At 27.9% G+C, this 23079-nt stretch overlaps 1 protein-coding gene across 1 annotated transcript; it reads left to right on the top strand.

Annotated features, from left to right (window-relative positions):
* The first annotated feature begins 3436 nt into the window (after window positions 1-3436).
* On the top strand, window positions 3437-5369 carry LOC126896926 (uncharacterized). Its single transcript, XM_050670119.1, has 2 exons — window positions 3437-4371; window positions 4462-5369. The coding sequence occupies exons 1-2, from the start codon at window positions 3479-3481 to the stop codon at window positions 5288-5290; spliced, it is 1722 nt and encodes a 573-aa protein (XP_050526076.1). The 5' UTR covers window positions 3437-3478; the 3' UTR covers window positions 5291-5369.
* The last annotated feature ends 17710 nt before the right edge of the window (window positions 5370-23079 follow it).

Raw genomic sequence — 23079 nt, 5'->3', positions numbered from 1 at the left:
ACTTCGGTATACTATGAATATACCAGGGTATACAATACATGATAACTGTACAAGTCCGCATTTGTCCGAAAAAGTAGTAGATGAGCATAAATAACACTTAAATCGTATACCGTCATGTATTTTCCTATGCAGCAGTTAAAAACAGTTTTTTGACAACGTACACTTTTTCACACTTGTCACAAGAAAACATTTTTTAAAACGTTTAAGTGATACAACACTATTAATTTTACTCAAGTAATAATCAGTCTTTTATGTGAAAATACTCATTTATGCGGAAAAATCACATATTTTCATCGAGGGTCGGCAAATTACAGATCACATATCTCTGTAAACTAGCCTTTTCGTTCACCACTTAAGTGATTTCACTTTAATATCATAATAATTAAATTTAAAGTCACGATTTCTAAATATTTTTATACAAATATATGTAATAGAGTATGTGTATACTCAATATGTATACATATGTTATATCCAATAACGTTTACACATTAACAAAAAAAAAAAAATATATCTATTAACAAACGTAATAATGTAACTTAATATCATAATAATTAATTTAAACTATCGATTTTTAAATATTTTCTCTATAATTAAAAAATAACTCAATTCTTATGAAATATTGTACATATTTATTTATTTACTAATAAATATCATAATAATGATCACCTTATGATGAGTTTCATCATCACCTCCCCTTCTATGTAGGGGTAAACTGCTGATTAACTGTTTTAATATAACTTCTATATAAAAAAAAAATTATATTGATTTGTTCATTTTTGAAAAAGATACGGCAGTTTTTAGAAAAAAAATTGAAAAAATTTCGAAAATTAGCGATTTTTAAATTTGTAATTTTTTTGGAGGTTTCCCCCATTTACGGGGAACGAGGGAAATTTTTTCAATTTTGAAGGGTAATGTCTTCGATTAGATATGATTTGTGATCTTTTGACGTATCGTTGAAAGAAATCCGTTCGGTGAGAGCTGAGGAAAAGTGGTAACAGACAAAAAAAAAAAAAAAAACACATCATAGTAAAATTAATACCTTCTCAGCTTCGCATCGAAGCTAAAAGTTATAGTACAATTTATATTTATACAACGGTTCTTTAATTTTAGAAATACAATTATTTACAACAATAAAATTAATTGTCTTAAGGTGAATCACTTATATGTCATAACACAATATATTTATAGAACGGTTCAAACACGATTAATTATTGTTTATTTGTTTTCTAATACTAATTATTCCCCAACCACACTACACTAATATCATAGCAATACAGGTTCGTACATTAGTACAGATTTTTGAATAATATGTGTTTATTTAAGAATGATTTTTGCTAAAAATTTCATAATAAGAAAACTGGAACAGTCATTATTATTATTATTATTATTATATACTATTGATAAAAAAAAATATTTCTTTATTATTCACTATACGAATAATGGCCAAGCGCATCTCACTAACTCGTATATTAACAATTAACATCCGATAGAATTGACTGCGTCGTCGCCATCATATTAAGCCATCTGATGTATTCATGTCAAATACAATAGTATTAAAATATATAGTCATGTATAAAGCCATCTGGTACCATGTCTGTTTTGAACAAATGTTTGTTTTTTTACGAATTAGATAAAATTTACATTTTTGCGTAGTTTTTATCTAAATATGTGCATGTCGCATATCAAAATAGCGGATTCGACGTTCAAAATTAATATTTTTCACCGTTACCGTATAGCTTACCTGGAAAATACATTTTTTTTTTCGTCAAAAAAAAACTTACATTTGATATATACTACAAGGCGGCCCGCCGCGTCATAATCCAAACAAGTAACTAAATAATAAATATATTAAGTTTTTTAACAAATTAGCCAAAACCAACATTTTATCTAAAATGAAAATAATTGGCGATATTGTACGATTAATTTTGATGTATCATATTTGATACAGCGCGCACTGTAGGGATATGCTTACCACCTCCGCTACGGGCGTGCATAGTATTATTATCGCCCTAAGGCGACTGCCGCCACTGACGGCTGCAGCGTTGCGATTCACACCTCCGCTCGACACAGTCACCAGGGCGGTCACTTGACCTTTGGCTTATACCCCGTCGACGTACATCGATTACGCAATATATCGCGCGACTGTTTGACGTACAACTACCGGGGGAGAGTCTTTAACATTATCGACATTAAGGGCAACCATATAACGTAACAACTGTGATGCTGCTGCTCGAGGGGCACGCGTTGCTGTATACGTCACACCAACAACGACGTATTGACGACTCAGCTGACCACCTACCTTCCATCAAACGTCGTCATAATTATGGCAATTTTAACAATTTCACACTGGATTTACGTCTTTACCAATTATGATTGACTTTAATTAACCATTTTATTACCCATTATTAGACTCTTAATTTATGACGTTTTGATGACGTATGACACTAATTAACATCCATTGATATCCAGAACCCGCTATTTACATACTACTGTGACAAATTGTTACGAGTTTTTGTGTACATCAACTTTCGATGAATCGAGCACATCATATCTAAATTAGTTTATAAGTCTACATTTTTTCCTACAATTAATATTTAATGTCACATGGCCACGTATAAAAATATTCTTTCTCATTTCTTAAATTATAATGTATAAATAAAACAGCATATTTTATTATTTGTCTGCTAATACTTATTTAAAGTATTCAATTATTTTCAATATATAATTTTTTATGTTTCATTAATACCGACTATGCTCTACCCCTAATCTTTCTCAATAGGTTAGCGTTTAATTATTTTTTATTTTTATTTCACCGATAAATATAGATTAAGCCAACATATTATTCATTGAAAATATTTTTTATCCACATTTTTTATGAAAACAATAATGAATATTAAAAATTTGCTTATTTTATAACAATTTAAAAATTGCTGAAGGTATTTTATTCAACTAAAAAGATTTTTGATCATTATATATATATATACTTCCACTTGTTTCACTTATTATTATATTTAATAATAATTATTACACTTTATTATTTAAATCTTAAAGAAATAAACGGTTCATGCTAAAGTATTATAATTAAAGATGAAATTAAAAATAAATGGCTTTTTATATATTAAAAATAAACTCTAAGGCATTATGTTCATACTTGATATTAGCTAAAAAATCCTATAACACTTATTGGGACTATATTAAAATTACAATATTGAATACCAGATTTATTTTAATACTCTAAAAACTTTATTATGCATAAATTAAGTATTGATCTCTATGTATTTTTAATTTTAAACTTCATTATTAAATCAATAGTTTTACAAGTATTTTTAAAATTATTATATAGAAGAGTATACACAACTTAGTCATATATATTTTTTGCTATAAATATGATCAATACATAAAAAATGTATAATTGACTATTATCAATTTAAAATTTTCTATTAAATGAAATGTTTTTGATTTCACACAAATTTTGACAATGAAAATTGAATTTTTCATATTAATGTTTTTTATTAAAAGTATATCTTTTGAAGTTGGACTTGTTGATTGTAAAATACATGATGTAGGTCTAAGAAAAGAGTATATAACATATTTTAAACAAGTAACCAAACACTTACGAATTCAAATGAAACAATCAAATTTGAATCATATATCAATAAGGATTGAAAGTGATAAAATTATGAGCCTACAAGAAACTCTAGAAAATAGATATCATAATGTTAATTATTCAATAAAACTATATTATATAATAGTTAAATTAATCAACTATTTATTTGTTGAAGTATTACAAAAATTTACTGAACACTTGATAATCATCATAGATAATTGTGAACATTTTTTTGAAAAAAATTCATTTCAAAATGCTATTTACTGCATAGTAGTACTTTTAAATGCAGTTAAAAAATCAAATAAAATGTTTGAAGATTTATACAAAGTGATAACATTTATTGATTACTTAGATATGAAGTTACTGAATAATTCATTAAATCATCCAAAAACGGTAGTAGATGAAATTTATACTGTTAAATATTATACTTATAAAATGAAAACATCAGAAATTATAAATTATGTAAATAATGACGAAAGTTTTAATATTGAAAAAGCTAAAGAAGATTACGAAGAAATAAATAATTTTGTCAATAATGTAGTTGCAATAACACGTGAATTTTTTAAAAACAATATTAATATTATAAATAATGCAAGGGAATTGAATTTACGAGAAAATTACTATGGTCAATACATTACTAATGATTATAATATGGAGTTTGTCGATTTTATTAGTGAAAAGATAAATAACTACTATTTAAAAACAAGTAATGACTATTACTTCAAAATTGGATTCTATGAATTACTTCATCCTAGTATAGCTGAGTAAGTGTTATTTTTACTAAAGATATTGTTTTCTCACTATAAAAATTATAATTATATAAACTGATTTACACAGATTATTTTTTATTTAAGGCTCACACCTCCTCAGAACAATAACTTTCCTCAAAATAGAGCGATTGAAGTACTAAATACTTTGTTCCACGAAGGAAATTGGGAACTGTTAAAACATATAAGAATTATAGTTGATGATGAAAGAATCACTACTAATCGAATTATTAGAGATACTGTAAATAATTTTAATTTTAGTCTAAAAACAAAATATTTTACACAAATGATGCGATGCAGATATACTGAAGTATTGAAAAATTATAATACATATATGTCCGCAGTAGTACAAACATGCAACAATGAAAAGATTGAAAGTAATTTTAATGGCTATGTTGTTTGTATTATTAATTTTCTTGATGCAGTTCATGATTCAAAAGAAATGTTTAAAAATATGTTAATAGCTTTAGATATATTAAAAGTTGAATCAATTTTGGATATTAAGGTTTATGCACATTCATCATTAACTTATACATATAATTTATTAAGTAATTTTTTGTTCGAAATTGAACAACTTACGTTATCAAAAGATAGTTTTGTGAATCTATCCTTTGATGAAGTAGAGTTAAAAGCCAGTCAACTTTTTTTAGCTTTTAGTATAACACGACGTAACTTCAATCAAAAGATACATCAACAAAGACATTTTATCAAACTATGTTGCTCAATTGAAGTTTTAGAAAAATATAAATTAATAGAATCATGGGAAACTGAAGTTATGTCATTTAATTCTAACATTATAGAAAGTCCAATACTTCTGTATGAATACGCATTGAATCAATTTACGACATTTTGTGATTTTGCTATTATAAGTGAATACAATTATTTAGGTTTTAATAAAATAATTAGAAATAATTAAACATTTTTTATTTTAATTTAATTTAAAATAAATAATATTGTTTTATTACAAAATTAATGTAGTAATATTTAAATATAATTTTAACTATTATCAGAATACTAATTTTTAGCAAATTAAATTGTTGATGAATCATATAATATTGTATTAGCTCACTTTTATCAAATACTACTTTTAGTTACTTATTAAATATAATAACATATGTGTTGAGCTTTATGGCATATTTCATAAAAATATTTCCATATCAATGTACTTATTCTTTTTGAGAGTATTTTAGTATAAGTATTATTTTTTAATTCATAATCAATTAGTTTAGTAATTGATAATAAATAGAAAAATCGTAAGTTAAAAATACTAAAATAATCACATAATTTAAATGGTTGATCGTTTATAAATTATTTTTATAATAAATTATAAAATTGTGAAGAGTTGCTTAGAGTATTAGAGGACAGTTAAAAATATCGGCATCACCGTAGTTCGAACAAGACACAACAATCTTGAAGCCTAGTCCACGCTTGCTCGACTGTGAAAACTGCACATCACTATTACATTTTTTACTCACTAATAATTCAGAAAAAACAGTAAATATAGCGAAAAAATGTATGAAACAGTAGCCGAAATCCCTATCAACATCGCGATCACAGTTTAAATCAGAAGTTTTTAATTTTTTCGCCGAGGTATTAACGTACTCCGAATCGCCTTCGAACGGTTGGTGGTTAGGCGGATGTCGGTTACTAATTTTACTCCGGGTTGTTCTGGTACTTCTTGTTTTACTGCCTTTTTGGCCACTGTACACCTTGTCACTTATAATTAAGTACTTTTGAATATAATCATAATATAATATCTTATCAGTTTCGTTTTAGTGACAGTCATTCATTTTTCAACTTAAATTATCTTGTATTTTCTTTAATTTAGTTTGTTTATATTCATAGTATCCGTATTAGTTTTTACCACTTTTTAAGTGTACTTGTTTTCCTGCTTCAAGACGCCTTACTTTAGGGTAATTTTATACTTTTTTTTTGCGGAAGCATCGTGTTCAAACTTTCTTATCAATACTTGCTCAGTAGTCGTTTTAGTTACTACTTGTTACTAACTTCAGTTTCTTAATTTTGGAGACTTAAACGCCTGTTGTCATCATATTCTAATCCAATTATGAACTCACTGAATTCTCCTAATAGTTCAAAAGTAAAAAGGGACACTCCTGTCAAGAGTTCGCATCCTAGTCGCCTATTAAAAACTAAATCTAGTTCATCTCTGGCGCCTATTTCAAATGAAGACATTCTCATAGCAATAAATTCCTTGCAGCAAAAACAGGATCAGATGCTTTCTCAAAGCAAATCTTATGCTGATACTTATACTGCTCAATTTAAGGACCTTAATGCAAAGTTATCTTCTCTGTCAACACAAATAACCGAATTAAAAGCAGAAAATAATTCTCTACATGATGAAATCACAAGTCTCAAGAATAAGGTTAAAAATTTAGAACTCTCTCCCCAAATCGACCATTCTTCTTTCATGCCAAAAATCATTCGGGAATTATCTGATCGTGAACGCTGTTGCTTCAATCTTATTGCTCATGGCGTACCGGAATCTACTTCCTCAGTTATATCAGCTCGTGTTACAGATGACATAAATCATTTAAAATCTGCATTAGAGCCCTTCTCGGTCTCGTTACCACCAGATTTTAAATTGATTCGCTTAGGTAAAGTTTCTACCAATTCTCCTCGGCCGCTAAAAATTATATTTAGTTCTAAGGATGTCGCATTAAGCGTTTTATCATCCTATTCAAACGCAAGGAAGTCCATTCCTAAAGTCACCTCACCATTTAATATCGTTCGTGATAAAACTTCTCTTGAACGTGAACTTCTTCGATCATGTCACAGTGAACTTGATCGTCGTCTTGCCGCCGGCGAGAAAGATATAAACATTTCATACGTTAATGGAATTCCTTCAATTGTGAAATTACGTTCAAAAAACGGCAATTCTACCTCAAGAAACCAGCGCCTGGTTATGTAGATTCTTTTGGTTTCTATCAAAATTGTCGAGGACTTAGAACAAAATTATTTAATTTTAAGTGTAATGTAGCTTGTTTCGATTTTATTTTTATACTTCTCACTGAAACTTGGTTAAATGACTCGTTTTATTCCAGTGAACTTGGTCTCATTAATTATAATGTTTTCCGTTGTGACCGTTCATATTTAACCAGTTCATGTTCTCGTGGTGGTGGTGTACTTATTGCAGTACGTAAAGATATTCCCTCTTTTTTAATTAATGTACCTGATAAATCTATCGAACAATTGTTTGTCTCCTTTAAACTAGATACTCGTTCTTTTGTTATAAGCTCTGTCTACCTTCCTCCTTCCAGTGATTTGTCCAATTATGATGCCTATGTCTCTTCTGTTGATCATGTTATCCGTCTTTATCCAAAGTTTTCTTTTATTTTTTGTGGTGATTTCAATTTACCTGAATATAGTTGGTCCAATGACGCCAACGGTGTTATATATTCTTCTCTTATACCTTCTCGTTACTCGTGTATTCCTGAAGCATTTGCTTTTCATGGTTTCTATCAACATAATTGTATTTTTAATTCACATGGCTCACTTTTAGATTTAGTGTTCAGTAATGTTCCTGATATATCTGTCAGCTTGGCTCCCGAGCCATGTGTTCCTATTGACCCATATCACCCGGCTCTCAATCTCTCCCTTCCAGCTACTCACCAGTTTTTTAATTCCTCTTTACCCAAAACTTTCTTCAACTTCAATTTGGCTAATTATTCGAGTATTGCACAATTTTTGAACTCCTACAATTGGAAGTCAACTTTTTCCTCTTTGGATGTGGATCAAGCAGTTAATTGTTTCATGGACGCCCTTCATTCTTCAATAATACAGTTTGTTCCTCAATATAAAATCCATTCCTCCTCATTCCCTCCATGGTTCAATTCTGAGTTAAAAAAAATAGTTTTTGAAAAAAGGCATGCTCATTATAAATTTAAAAAAACACCTTCTCTTATTAATTATCGTCATTTTTCACTACTTCGCGCACGCTATAAATATCTTTCTAAACAAAATTTTCGTAAATATACTGCTAAAGCTGAAAATTGCCTCCTAACAAACCCTAAATACTTCTGGAAATTTGTGCGAAAAAATAAATCTTCCGCTCTTCCTAATAGCGTTAGTTATAATAACGTAATTTCCGATAGTACACTATGTATGTCTAACATGTTCTGTAAGCATTTCTCCTCGGTCTTTTCTCAATCCTCTTCTCCTTCTCTTAATATCCTTCCCCATTTATTTTACGATCTCCCTAATAATGCCTCTTTTTCAATTGATGATGTTTTCAATGGTCTATCTAACCTTAATAACAATAAAGCTATTGGGCCTGATGGTATTCCTGGGAACTTTTTATTTAACCTTCGACATCTGATTTCCTTTCCTCTCTGGATGCTATTTCGAAAATCTCTTGATGAGGGATCTTTTCCATCCATTTTTAAAATTTCCTCTATTACTCCCCTTCTTAAATCCGGTGATCCAACTCAAGTTGTTAATTATCGTCCTATTTCTAACCTTTCCCATTTATCAAAACTTCTTGAGTCCCTTGTCTTTCAATCAATTAAATCCAGTACTAATAACTTTCTTATTGACGAACAACATGGTTTCCGTCGTGGCCGTTCTACTTTAACTTGTAATCTTGTCTTTCAATCATTCATTACTAACTCTTTCCTTAACCATACTCAAGTAGATGTTATTTTTACTGATTTTTCAAAAGCCTTCGATAAACTTAATCTTAATATCCTTTCTGAACTTCTATTCCACGCTGGTTTCGGTGAACCACTCCTATCTTGGTTAATTTCATACCTAACTGATAGAAAACAGTGGGTAACTGTTCAAGGTTGTAACTCCGAAGTGATAACCCCCTCATCCGGTGTTCCGCAAGGTTCAATTCTTTCTCCTCTTCTCTTTTCTATTTTTGTAAATGGTGCTAATTCTGTTTTACAGCATGCTAAAATACTCCTTTTTGCAGACGACTTCAAGTTATTTATGCGTATTACTAATAGTTCAGATGTTAATTTACTCCAAGCTGATTTAGATGGGTTAGTTAATTGGGCCGAATCAATTGGTCTGACTTTTAATATTACTAAATGTTATAAAATGACTTTTTCACGTATTTCTAATCCTATACCTTCAACTTACTTTATTCATAACCTTCCTATTTCGTCTGTTACTTCTATAGTTGACCTTGGGTTTCGTCTCACTCCTACTTTAAATTTTCGTCCTCATATCGAAGAAGTTTGTTGTAAGGCTTTAAAAACTTTAGGTTTCATTCAGAGAATTTCTCATGAATTTCACCTCTCTAAACCACTAAAAAGTCTTTTTTGCTCTCTGATCCGCCCTATCCTTGAGTACGGTTCGGTGTTATGGGATCCTTACACAGCTACTGACTCTATGATGCTCGAAAGAGTGCAGCGTAAATTTTTACGCTCTGCTGCTCTTGTCCTTAATATACCCCATCCACCCCATGACTTAACTCCTATTCAAAATTTTTTGCAACTTCCTTCCTTATCCGCCAGAAGACATGAGTCTAATATCCGTTTCCTTTCCAAACTCTTAGCAGGTTTAATTGATTCTCCTGTCCTTCTTTCTAAGTTGAACTTACGGGTACCTGCCCGCTCAACTCGATATACTGCCCCTTTCCTAATTCCTCCTTCATCTACTAGCTATTTATTTAATTCTTCTCTCCCCCGTTTAATGCGTACTGCAAATAATGACCCTGATTTTTTAAATTCTTTTTGTTCTTAATGGAGTCATTTAGCCTTTCTTTGTATTTTAAATTTTTGCTTATGTTTTCAATTTTTTCTTCTTGTCCAATTCAATTTTATTGAATTTCATCTAATAATGTTCATATTTCTAGTTTTATGATAATTTTAAGTTGTATATTAACTGTCAATTACATATTGTATTTTTTGGGCTAATGCCTGTATCAGAAACAATAAATAAATAAATAAATAAATAATTCACTGTTTAAAAGTATAGCAAAACTCAACCTAAGAACGTACACAACGAGAACGGCTGATCGACTAAACAAAGGGAAATTGTGAGTAAATACGTGCTGTACAGACGCTGTAACGGTTGAAATTCTATACTTCAAATTCAAAACATGATATCGATCATAGGTAACTTCTACTAATTTACAAAGCCGCGAAATTAAAAAAAAAACGAGCATCGCTAAAATAAGCGAAAAATGTGATTTTGGAGCATAAAAGTTGTTTGGTAAAAATTGATTTAAACGAATTTTGAGTTTAGATCAGTACTTGGGCGTTGTAGATTTTGATTCTAAGATAGTTTTAGCATGATTTAAGCCAATAAAAAAAAAAATTTGGTGGATGTTATCCCTTAAGTCAAGTGTCGTTATATGTTTATGAATTTTATGTTTAAGTGTTTTTTTGTATTTATAACTATAGTTTCTGCTTATAAAATATAAAAGTTGAGATTTTAATATTATTTTACAAAATTACTTCTACATATATAATCGAATCATTGGGAAACAAATAAAATTTATTTAATAAGGTACATGTCAAATCAAATTATCGAAAGTAAGTTATCATCAAATAAACAAGTACTGTGTGTTCTTTTTTATAACATACGTGTGGTTAATTTAAATATTCACGATGGTGCTTCTTTAGCTTACAGTGAAATTTAAATATATTGTCAAAAAACTAGACACCTATTAAAAAAAATGTCACTCCGTAAAAAAAATTGAATCATTGTACAAATAATCGAAAAAACTACAAAAACACGCGATAAAAAAGTCATCAGATACAAAAAATGAAAGGAATATTTTAATAAACTTGATGACTTGTTTGATATTGCTCATTCTGAGGCTTTAAACTTAATTAAAATGGAAGTTGATAAACAATTTTTATTGGCTTTGTAGGAAAATGGAAGGTTAGGTGTCGATAATTTCAATGAAAAATATAAAATAAATCAACAAAAAAAAAATATAGATATAGCCCAAAGAAATAGAAAATTATATGATTCAAAGTAGTAAGTTTACCAGTTTATTATTTCAGATCATGTCGTTAATTCAGAAATTTTGTATTCAAACAGTTCTAGTGAGTTTAATGTAACAGAAGAATTAATTGAAAATCTAGTATTCCCCATCTTAGAGTTAAAAAGAATATTTTAACTGATAAACGGGCCGCTGAAATTGATGAGTACAAAATTAGCGACAGAGACGTTATTCATATATTAATGGCAACTGCAGAATCATTTGGTCTCAATACATTTGATTTAATTATAAATAAGACCTCATTTAATAATTTTCGAATACGTTTTCGTGAAAATAGAATGAAAAAAGTTTTGAAAAAATATAAAAAAAAAATATTTAAGTAGAATGGATGATATTGTTGTTTTAGAAAAATTATAAATAATAAAACCCAGCGCAGTGGGGTCGCGGCATAGTTGGGTCCAGTATACATGATATCTAACAGTGATTAAAATCATTATCATAAAAAACGCTTCAATGCAAATCTGTAGATAATGTTTATTTTTAAAAAATTAATGGATTATTTTAATAGCAACATGATCTCTTATTTTCTTATTTATATTCTGATTATAATTTTTATGATTTATAAATGTAATATATATATATATATTAATAATAAATAAAAATAAATAGTACTTATATTAAAAACAAAATATTATGATCCATACATTTTTCAAAAAGTTATAGCATTATAAAGTTAAAATATAAAAAAGAATTATTTTACAAAAATCGTTTATTTTTTATTTACTTTGAAGTACGTTTTAAATTTAAGAAATTTATTTTAAGATTAGCAAATTATTATATATTTATAATTTATATGAACTATATTTCGGTGATTTTTTTTTTAAATTATTTTATCCTAATATTTTGCATGTATATATGTGTGTATATAGTCCCCGGAGTAAGGATAATGCCAGTCATTTGTATTAAAAAAATATATATATATGTAAAATTATGTTTTAAAAATATGAGACATTGACATAATGCAGTCAATATGTTTATGCACCCACTTGTTGTAATAGCATAATATTTAGAGTCTTAGAACCAGAGATATAACAATTTTTGAAAAAAATTTTTATTTTATATTTTCAATTTTAAATTGCTATAACTTTTTTTTCTTGAGAATTTTTTTTTGTACTTATCAAGATTAATAAAAAAAAAACTGAGTTGCTATTTGAAAAACTAAAGTTGATATTGATTTGTTGGTTAAGGGATAAAGATGAAATCTTTATTTTTCTTGTCCAGTAGGTCAACAAATATTTATAACAAATAAAATAATTATATATATGATGTGTAATATAGTTTAAGAAAAATATATACTTGCATATACATAATAATAATAAAATAACTTTGAATTTCAAATTATTATTATAATAATTGTTATTAAACAAAAAGTAAATTTTTATAAATCAATCCAATAATTTTCTAGCCTTTATAAAAAAAAAACAAAAAGTTAGCAAATAAAATGATTACAAAATATATACATGGATATTAATAATAAAATACCATGTTAAGAAGTGAACGTGTTTATTAACGGCAAATAAGATACTCGATTAAAAGTAATGTAATAAACCAAAAATAAAAAGAAAGAAAAGAAAAAGAAGGTGATAAAAAATTAGAGAGAATATAAAAAGGAAAAAAAGGGTTGCTCTTAGTAAATTATTATAATCAATTATTTATTATAAGTTTTGTAATTTTAATGTAGATTTAATTGTCTTCAATTTTATTTAAATTAATTTTCTCATTAATTGTTTCTCTCATTAATTATTAATGGTTTATCACGCAATAGATTGTTGGAAGTTCGAAAGCATAGGTTAAATTGTACTTACCTTACGTCCTATGTAATACAATAATATTTCAAGTAATCCTGTGTTGATTTCCGCATTAAACGTACTACGTATACGATTTACACTAAACGTCATATAGTCTATGTGATTAATTATAAAAACGATTCAAGACTCTAAATAATATGATTTAATTACACAAAGTCTACAACTGGTCTTACTTGTGATTGATTCTAAACACTTTGTATTTTATTATAAATACAATTTTAATTTTTTTTTATTTATTGATTTTTTTACGTCTGTTGAATAAGTACTTTTTAGAGAGTATATTTTATTGAGATATCGATACCAATANTTTTATTGAGAGATCGATACCAATATTTCTTAAATTTTCCTCTGGCCTGGCCAAAACAAGATTCAGAAATATCTATATCTATGTAAAAAATTTATCAAGGCAGAATTGTGGTGGCCCAATGTGTCCCGGTGCTAAAATAAAGCACCTTGAAAGGATGCGGCACAATAATAACCAAGACAAAAATTAAACACTGCAAATATATTCGTAAGTTTCTCTACGTTGTCTGCCGGCGCGATGTTTATTAAAACAAAGACATTAGCAACGAGACTAGCTACCCAATACGCATAGGCTTACAAATATATTCTAACCTAATATACCTAATTCTAGAACAATGTCTAGTTGCAACCTTTACTCTGTCTGCCGGCGCGATGTTTGTTAAAACAAAGACATTAGCAACGAGACTAGCTACCCAATAAGAAAAGCTCACAATAAATTTTTATTATTAAATGAATATCTAAACTTAGGTTGGATTTATTGTTAAAATAAAATAATTAAAAAAAATATATAATGTTTAAAGTATTATTTGATGTTTATTTTCATAACAAGAAAAATAAAATATTATTAATGATTGAACAAATTAAATTAAATTAAAAGATTCACCAAAACAAAATTCACTTTAAAATTTCTAAGTGTCATTTAGTTTTAAAGAAAAATATTCTAAGTCCAAATTAATTAAAAAATCGACTAAGTGTTTTTAAATTGAAAAATATTCTAAGTCCAAATTAATTAAAAAATCGACTAAGTCCCGGAGAGTGAAATCTTGAGTAGAGTGTCGTAGATTTTGTGTATTTTAAAATCGTCAAAAGAACTGGTTTAGATGGGGAAAAATGGCTTTTTATAGTGTGAAGGGGGTAGCCCAGCGATCTCTATCGTGATCCTAGAAGCTGAGGCTTTGTATTGTAATTGGTTAATTAAAAGAGGGTCCCTGCGTGTAGGCGTTACTTAATAATTTCTACAAGAGGGAGATTTTATTGTATAATTAAAGGGTTATTTTGTATCTTAAATAAGAGAACCCTGTTTTGGTGATCTTGTATAATCATAATATGTGACATACATGAACAAATGATAACATCTTATTATATATTAATATTATATGTAATAATATAATATTACAGTAAACACATTTTAAACTACTAACGAAAAGATATGTTCAGTTCACTGTTTTAAAAATAATCTATATTTTAATATTCTCTACACTATAAAAAATCCAAATCTTTTTCCCCCTCTGATCATCCTTTAATTATGGAAATTTACTTATTTAAATTTTAAATATGAGAACATATTTTTTATTTCAAAATAGGGAAGTGTAATATAGTTTATCATTTGTAAAGCTGGAAATAAGAAATTTTTGTAATGTTTGGTTTAATTGTAATTTCCTGATTTATTGTTATTAAATATAATATAGTCTATTATTTGTAAAGCAAGAAGATTAATATTTTTGTAATATTTGGATTAATTGTAATTTCCTGAATTATTGTTAGGAATTAAATATTTATAAACAGTTTTGAAAATGATTGTATTATTAATTTTTTTAAATTAAGAAAAATAAAATATTTTAGTATATAAGACGAAATGGAATGAATTTTGAGGAGAGAAGACTTCGGGAGCACCGTTTATGATAATAAGTTTTCTTTTACGTATTGTATTATTGTACTTTAAAGTGTATCATTTTTTTTGTTCTTTTTATATTGTTTTAAATAAATCTTTAATAATTATTAATATTATTGAACTTTTATTACTTTAAGTTTAGTTTAAGTTAAGAGAGTTGTTTCTTTTTTTAATACAATAGATAACACTAATATTTTTAAAGAAAATTCATCAGGTATAGTTATTTAATCACCCTGTATAAAATAAATAAATAAAAATCTGCAATGTAAAAATATTAAAATAATTTTTTACAAAATGTGGTTTAATTAAAAAAACAACAACAATTGAAACTTTGACACAAAAAATTAATATAAAGAAATAAATTATTTCGGTAAAAAAAATTACTAATAAATAATTAATTCTTGTATTTCCTTTATAAAGGCATGCTTTTGGTCGACCTTAACCCAAATATCTTATGCCCGATTGAGTTAACAATACTTAAAGGTCCAATTTCTGATTAGAACAATGAAGATTTAGATTCGTGACGAATCCAGACAATAAAATGTTTCCATATTATATTAATAATACGTAAATGTACATGCCAACTTGAGTGTGAACCTCAGTAGTAAGCGGCTATTATTCTTCATAACCACCTGAAAATTCATGACCATTCCACCAGATATCTAAAATACAAAGCGCATTCGTCGATATTTCATGGCATAAGAAATCCGCCGGAATGAAAACCGTAGAAATATTCTTCCAGCGCTGAGTTCGAAAAGCGTCCAATATTATTGACACAAGATTTTCAACGCACATTTTCTATTATGGTGGTAATCTATGTGAGTACTGTAGTTGAATTTTGTTAATAATAAACATCGGCATACAAGTGAATTGTGACCCTTTTGATATTAGTTCAGCTAGTAGAAAAAAGTAGATTATAAATTAACTAATACCTAAAAAATAAATTAAACAGACCCAATACAATTTTCTTTAAACGATAAAACGTAAGAAGTTTCTGAATCGCGAAAATAAACAATAATTTTATATTTTTTTAAATATAATGTGTGTCATAGTTGATTATGATGTATAATTGAATCGGCAAACATTTGTCGCATTCGTCATTTGATAAAATTGGCAATTTAAGTTGATTCAAATGTTAAAATTACTTTTTTCGACTTAAAAGAAATCAGTGGTGACGTGGCATAGTTGCATCACTATCCTAAAATTGTTTAATTTTAAAAATTTGGTGGAATATTCTAAAAGCTACATGATCCGCTATTTCCTTATTTATATCCTGATTAGGATAAAGTATGTTGAATGAAAAAGAGATATAAATATTATTCTTCATAAAAAATTGTGTTGATCCATACATTTTTCAATAAATAATAGCTATATAAAGTTAAAAATTAAAAAAAAAAATTGAGAATTTTCACACAAAAATAGCATTTGGTAGTCATTTTTTAACGTGATGACTAAATAAAGTCCGAAATTTTTTTTTCCATAATAAAGTATATTATATTAGCTCTAATTTAAGATAAATATAAAAGTGTCAACTTTTCAGAACAATTTCAAAAGTTAAGTTGAAAAAGTACTATTTTCTAAATGCATTTTTCAAATTAGGACCCCTCTACGTATATAGGGAAATGGTCTTCTTTAAAAAAAAAATTATATCTAATGAAAAATGTATATAAATACTATTTCTCATGAAAAAACTGTATTAATCCAAACATTTTTTTGAAAGTTATAGTATTTTAAAGATAAAAACGGTAGCACAGTGGGGTTGAGGCACAGTGTAGACGAGGCATAGATGGGACAAATATAGATGATATCTGACTGTGATTAAAATCACTATCAAAAAAAAACGCTTCGATGCAAATCTTTTGATAGTGTTTAATTTTAAAAAATTGGTGGATTATTCCAAACTCTACATGCTACATGTTCTGCTAGGTCCTTATTAATATATTGATTAAGATAAAGTATGTCGAATGAAAAAGGAATTATTAAAAAATAGTATTTCCCATAAAAAAATTATATTGATCAATACACATTTCAATAAGTTATAGCATTATAATGTTAAAAATGTAAAAAATAAAATTGAGAATTTTCACACCATAAANACAAAATTGAGAATTTTCACACAAAAATAGCATTCGGTAGCCATTTTCACCATGAAGATAAGATAAAGTCCGAAATTTTTTTTGTTCATAATTAAGAATATTACATTAGCTTTAATTTAAGATATATATAAAAGTGTCAGACCTTCCGGAACATTTTCAAAAGTTAAGTTGAAAAAGTTAATTTTTTTTGAAAAAGTTGTCATTTTAAATCCCCCCCTGTGGGCGGATAAAGGGTTAAATTTATGAAAAAAATATACCAAATGAAAGGTAATGATATTATGCATCTATATAAAAAAGAATTATATTGATATGTTTATTTTTGAAAAAGTTATGGCACTTTTAAGTAAAAAAAATTGAAAAAATTTCGAAAATTAGCGATTTTTAAATTTGTAATTTTTTTGGAGGTTTCCCCCTTTTACGGGGAACGAGGGAATTTTTTTCAATTTTTAAGGGTAATGTCTTCGACTAGATACGATTTGTGATCTTTTGACGTATCATTGAAAGAAATCGGTTCGGTGAGAGCTGAGAAAAAGTGGTAACAGACACAAAAAAAAAAAACACATCTTAGTAAAACCAATACCTTCTCAGCTTCGCATCGAAGCTAAAATAAATGATAGGTCAAGACATGCATCTAAATAAAACAAAATTATACTGATTTGGTCATTTTTGATAAAGTTATAACAGTTAACAAAGCTATAAGTTTTATACACTGGACTACAAGGAACTTTCATGAGAAACAAAAATATATTCTTCTAAATCAACTTTTCGCGATGTTTTCAAATGTGCAATTAGACTGTTTCTATCACTTCTAAGTTTTAATATTATTAAAAAATAGTACTTACATAAAAAAAAAAATAATTAAGAACAAAAAAAATTGTTTTAAATTAATACTGATTTTGATTATTGAAAATGACATATTTAACCTATTTTTTAATCGTTTAAAGTTGATTTTTGTGAATGTTTATAATAAAGAAAAAAAATTTATTTTACCATAACTTTTAGCTCAATTGGCAAGTTTGAAATTGACATCATTAAATAGAAAATTTTATAAGAATTAAAAAAATTCTATTGTTAAGATTAATATGCAGCCAGAAAGTTTTACAATTGCTATTCATTGTAAATTTATTAGAAAAGCTCAATATTTTTTTGAATTTTTATCGTAATAGATAACTTAAATAGAAGTAATAGTAATAATATCCTAGTAACTTTTGGTGTTTGAAAAGATTCTGCTATTGAAATATCAGAACTTAATTAATTTTAATGATTTACTTTAACTAAATGAACCAATCAAAACATAGTTGTTGGAAAAATTTACTCATTTGAGCGTATTATAAAATTTGATTATAATTGTAAAAATCCATTGTTAATTCAGGAGAAATTAACTATCATTTTTAACACGCTTATATTATTTTCACCTGTATGTATGTATGTATATAACTCTCCAGGCGCCACGCGTTATCTCATATTCCATCGTCTACTTTAACCTTGAGACTAGACTGTCATAACGCATTTACCCCACCCCACTCCTCGCTCACCACACGATGGCAACATTATTCCTATATAAATTTATTTTTGGTTATCGTACACGTACACGTGTGCTTGTCTTCAATATTATATATATATATAAACAAATTTTGATTTTGACTGACCAATACCATCCGCGTGCATTACGGCTTACATATATATTCCTACCGCCGTTTATACCTCGGGTATAACGTTAGTCCGACCCGCCCGCCAACAAAACACGGCTATACCTAGTGCATGATACGTTTACGTACTTAAGTCGCTTTACTTGTATATATATATATATATATATATATATTCTAATTACTATTAAAATTTATATATTAACACGCTTTATTCTAATTAAGAGATAAAGTATTCATTCTGATTACGAGGGATGATTTCCATATCGTCATTTTTCGTCACTACCTCCACGTTCCGGGAGTGAGTAATTTGCGAGCCTACTGCTTTACTTGGATGTGGTAGCCGTTTCTCTGACTCCCTCTCCAGAATTGAACTCTGATTTCCCGTTATCCGTAACAACCAACACATTGATTGTAACTACTATCATAGCATGAAACTAAAAATTGAAAAATAATTTTTAAAATAAGATTAAAATAATTATGAACAAAAAATACTAGTATTATTATGATAAAAGCGTGGGTGCTTTGTGCCATATTTTTCGTATATTGAGCGCCCAACGCTTTTATCACTATAATACTTTTATTTTTTGTTCATAATTATTTTAAGCTTATTTTAAAAATTATTTTTAACTTTTTAGTTCGATGTGCTTTAAAAGCGTGTTTTTTTAAACTATATTTTTTTTTTTTTTAGAAATGATTTATATAGCAACATGTTACCAAAAAATTTTTAATATTATAGTCCAGTAGTAGCACACACAAATAGAGTAAAAAAATTATTAAATCACAAAGTAAAGTGATTTAATTTTGTTGTTGAAACCTATCATCATCTTCTTATTCTTCTTCTTCCAGCTTAATACCGCATTTGCTATTGACTTAGCCCTTAGTACATGTCCAAGCCAACTCAGTCTCTTGTGGCTTATTTCCGCTATTATATCTGATGTTCCGAATAATTCCTGCAGTTCTCTGTTAGTCCTAATTTCATATGTTTGGTCTTCGTTTCTTTTTGGTCTATAAATCCTCCTAAGGAATTTCTTCTCCATGATAGCTAGTCTATTGTAATAAACCAAAAAGAAATAAAAAGAAACTGGTTGGGAGTTGAAATTTTAAATTAAAATGTAAAATAATAAAATTTATAAATTTGTAAAATGGTATAAATGGTAGGTATAATAAAATATTATAGGATGGTAGGTAGGTTTATANTAATAAAATATTATAAGATGATAGGTAGGTTTATAGGGATTAATAATGGAGGATAAGAAAAAAAATGGTGGTGATGTGGATTTTACTATTGAATGTATAAATGCTTATATTGTATCAAAAGAAAATCTAAGGGTTTATTCTTAGTCAGACCAAAGATATAATATAGCGTATGTATGGCCGAATAATAATAAAAATTATTAAATAAGAAGGTAAATGGCGGAGTAACACATGTTTAAATGTGGCAAGATATGTAAGGGTGCAAAGAATATAATAATATGAATAAAGAAGAATTCAGAGGGGTGAATAAACGGAGTTTAAATGGGTAATGATCAAATAAATAAAAATGCACACAAACGTTGTGATAAAAATAAATGAACTGATCTCGGGGTTGAACAATATTGAATAAATGAAGTCAATTATCCTACCAAACTTTATTACCTATCTTAATGGTTTATTACGCAATATAGTATTTATAATTTGAAAGCGGGAATTTAAATTTGTACTTACCTTGTATCCCACGTAGTGTAATGCTTATTTTAGACAATCCAATGTTGATTATGAGTTTACACTGTATTTCACACGTTGTACACTTTGAGTTCGACAGTAAATATGACCGTTTGAGAATAAGCGTTTAATTATAAATAATACGAAACCGTTACACAAAATCTATGACTGTATTATTATATGCAAGAGATTCTATGCACTCTATATTTTTATAATTATAATCAAATAATGTATCTTTAGTTGACTTAGTAGAATGAGTATATTGTTTGAGAGATTATATTTTATTGAGAGATCGACACCAATATTTCTTAAATTTTCCTCTGGCCTGGCCAAAACAAGATTCAGAAATATTTATATCTATGTAAAAGATTTGTCAGGGCGGAATTGTGGTGGCCCAATGTGTCCCGGTGCTAAATTAAAGCACCTTGAAAGGATGCGGCACAATAATCACCAAGACAAAAATTAAACACTAAAAACATATATTCGTAAGTTTCTCTGTGCTGTCTGCCGGCGCGATGTTCGTTAAAACAAAGACATTAAACCTTAAAAGACTAGCTACCCAATACACATAGGCTTACAAATATATTCTAACCTAATACTCCTAACTTTAAAAATCTTTAATTGCAACCTTTACCCTGTCTGCCGGCGCGATGTTCGTTAGAACAAAGACATTAAACCTTAAAAGACTAGCTACCCAATAAGTATAGGATTGCAATACACTTAGTCATATAATAAATATTTATCGTTAACTGAGAAAATTAGAGTTGATTCAATTTTATTATATATAAAAAAAAAAATATGTTTTGTTTTAAAATATTAGTTGACATTTATTTCATAATAAAATAAAACATTATTATTTAATGAACAAATTAAATTAAAANATATTAGTTGACATTTATTTCATAATAAAATAAAACATTATTATATAATGAACAAATTAAATTAAATTAAAAGATTCACCAAAACAAAATTCACTTTAAAATTCCTAAGTGTCATTTAGTTTTAAAGAAAAATATTCTAAGTCCAAATTAATTAAAAAATAAACTAAGTCCCAGAGAGTAGAATCTTGAGTAGAGTGTCGCAGATTTTGTGTAATTTAAAATAGCCGAAAGAACTGATTTTAATAGGAAAAAATGGGTTTTTATAGTAGACGAGGGTCGTGTAGCGATCCCTAGTGTGATCTTAGAAACTATGGATCTTAATTAATAGTTAAATGTGATTGGCTGGACTTAGTTGAGAACCCACACATGGGCGTGACTTTGAATCTGTACGATAATCAGATTTAATTGACTAATTTATTGATTATTTTAAGTCTTAAATAAGGGAACTCTGTTTTGGTGATCTTGTGAATTCATAATATATGACATACATGTACAAAAGATAACATAATATAATATTTTAATATTATAAGTAATAATATAATATTACACTATTCTCATCTCCTTGGGTCATGGGCCATGTGTCACATGCATACATTATCACTGGTTTAGCTAGTACCATGTAAAGTCGTTTTGTTAATTTTTTTAACAGTAGCTTCGACCCCAGCAACCACGAGAGGGCGTAAAAACATTTGTTTCCTGATGTCATGCGTTTTTTTATTTCTTCGTGCTTGTCGTTTGTGCTACTTAACTTAGTGCCTAAATATTTAAAATTATCTACCTCCTCAAACATATATCCTCCGGCCTGTAATCCAGCTGCATTTCGCATCTGATCTTTGTTCCTACTAGAGCTCTGCATGGTTTGGTTTGAACCGGTCCGGACTGAACCAGACTAGACCACGGTTCGGTCCGGTTCGGTCCGGTTCGGTCTTATACTTCAAATAATAAATTGGTCCGGCTCTAGTTGGTCTGTAGTTAAAAATTATCGGTCCTTTTTTTTACGGTCCCCTAAAAAGTTCATCGGTCCAGTCCTGGTCTTTAAATGAATTCAAGGACACGGTCTTGGTCCGCCTTCAAATTGAGATATAGTCCACTTTTAATAGCAGTATAGTATTATAAATATATTTGTAATATTGTTTTTAGTAGAAACTCACGCGTGGTATAATAAAAAAAAATTATAATTTTTATCGTAATAGATTTAACTTGTTTTCATTATAGTGAACAATGATAACACTCACTAAAAATTAAAACAATAAATGTCACATAAAAGCTGAATTCTTTCAAATAATGACCCACGTGCCAATAGAATTTCCAGGATCCTGAAATGTGATTTAAAATCATAGTGCATAATGTATTGCTTTCTTAGGTTGTCAATCGTTAAGTGTATTATATTATTTCATAGTTTTTCTGTACACTTTGGAATAAACTGATCGTTTTTATTGACTATAACATACAATATTATTTTGATTCAGTTAAGACTTAAAACCGTGTTTTTAAAGAATTACCCATGTATTAATAATAATATTACATTTATGAGTCTTTGTACATTATGTTGGATAAAATAAAGTTAGGTAATATCAACCAACATATTCATCTGGCTTTATTAACACGCTTATATTAGTTTCACCTGTATGTATGTATGTATGTATGTATGTATGTATGTATGTATGTATGTATGT

Source organism: Daktulosphaira vitifoliae, unplaced genomic scaffold, assembly GCF_025091365.1.
Source record: "Daktulosphaira vitifoliae isolate Bord-2020 unplaced genomic scaffold, ASM2509136v1 Scaffold_1, whole genome shotgun sequence".
Lineage (NCBI taxonomy): Eukaryota > Metazoa > Arthropoda > Insecta > Hemiptera > Phylloxeridae > Daktulosphaira > Daktulosphaira vitifoliae.
Note: the sequence above shows the minus strand (reverse complement) of the source record. Positions and strands in the feature narration are given on the sequence as shown.

What these genes read in the sequence shown, in the direction of transcription:
- LOC126896926 (XM_050670119.1), top strand. Translation starts at nt 3,479, where the DNA reads ATGAAAATTGAATTTTTCATATTAATGTTTTTTATTAAAAGTATATCT. An exon ending in CTTCATCCTAGTATAGCTGA is followed by an intron (nt 4,372 to 4,461) that starts GTAAGTGTTATT and finishes TTTTTATTTAAG; the next exon opens with GCTCACACCTCCTCAGAACA.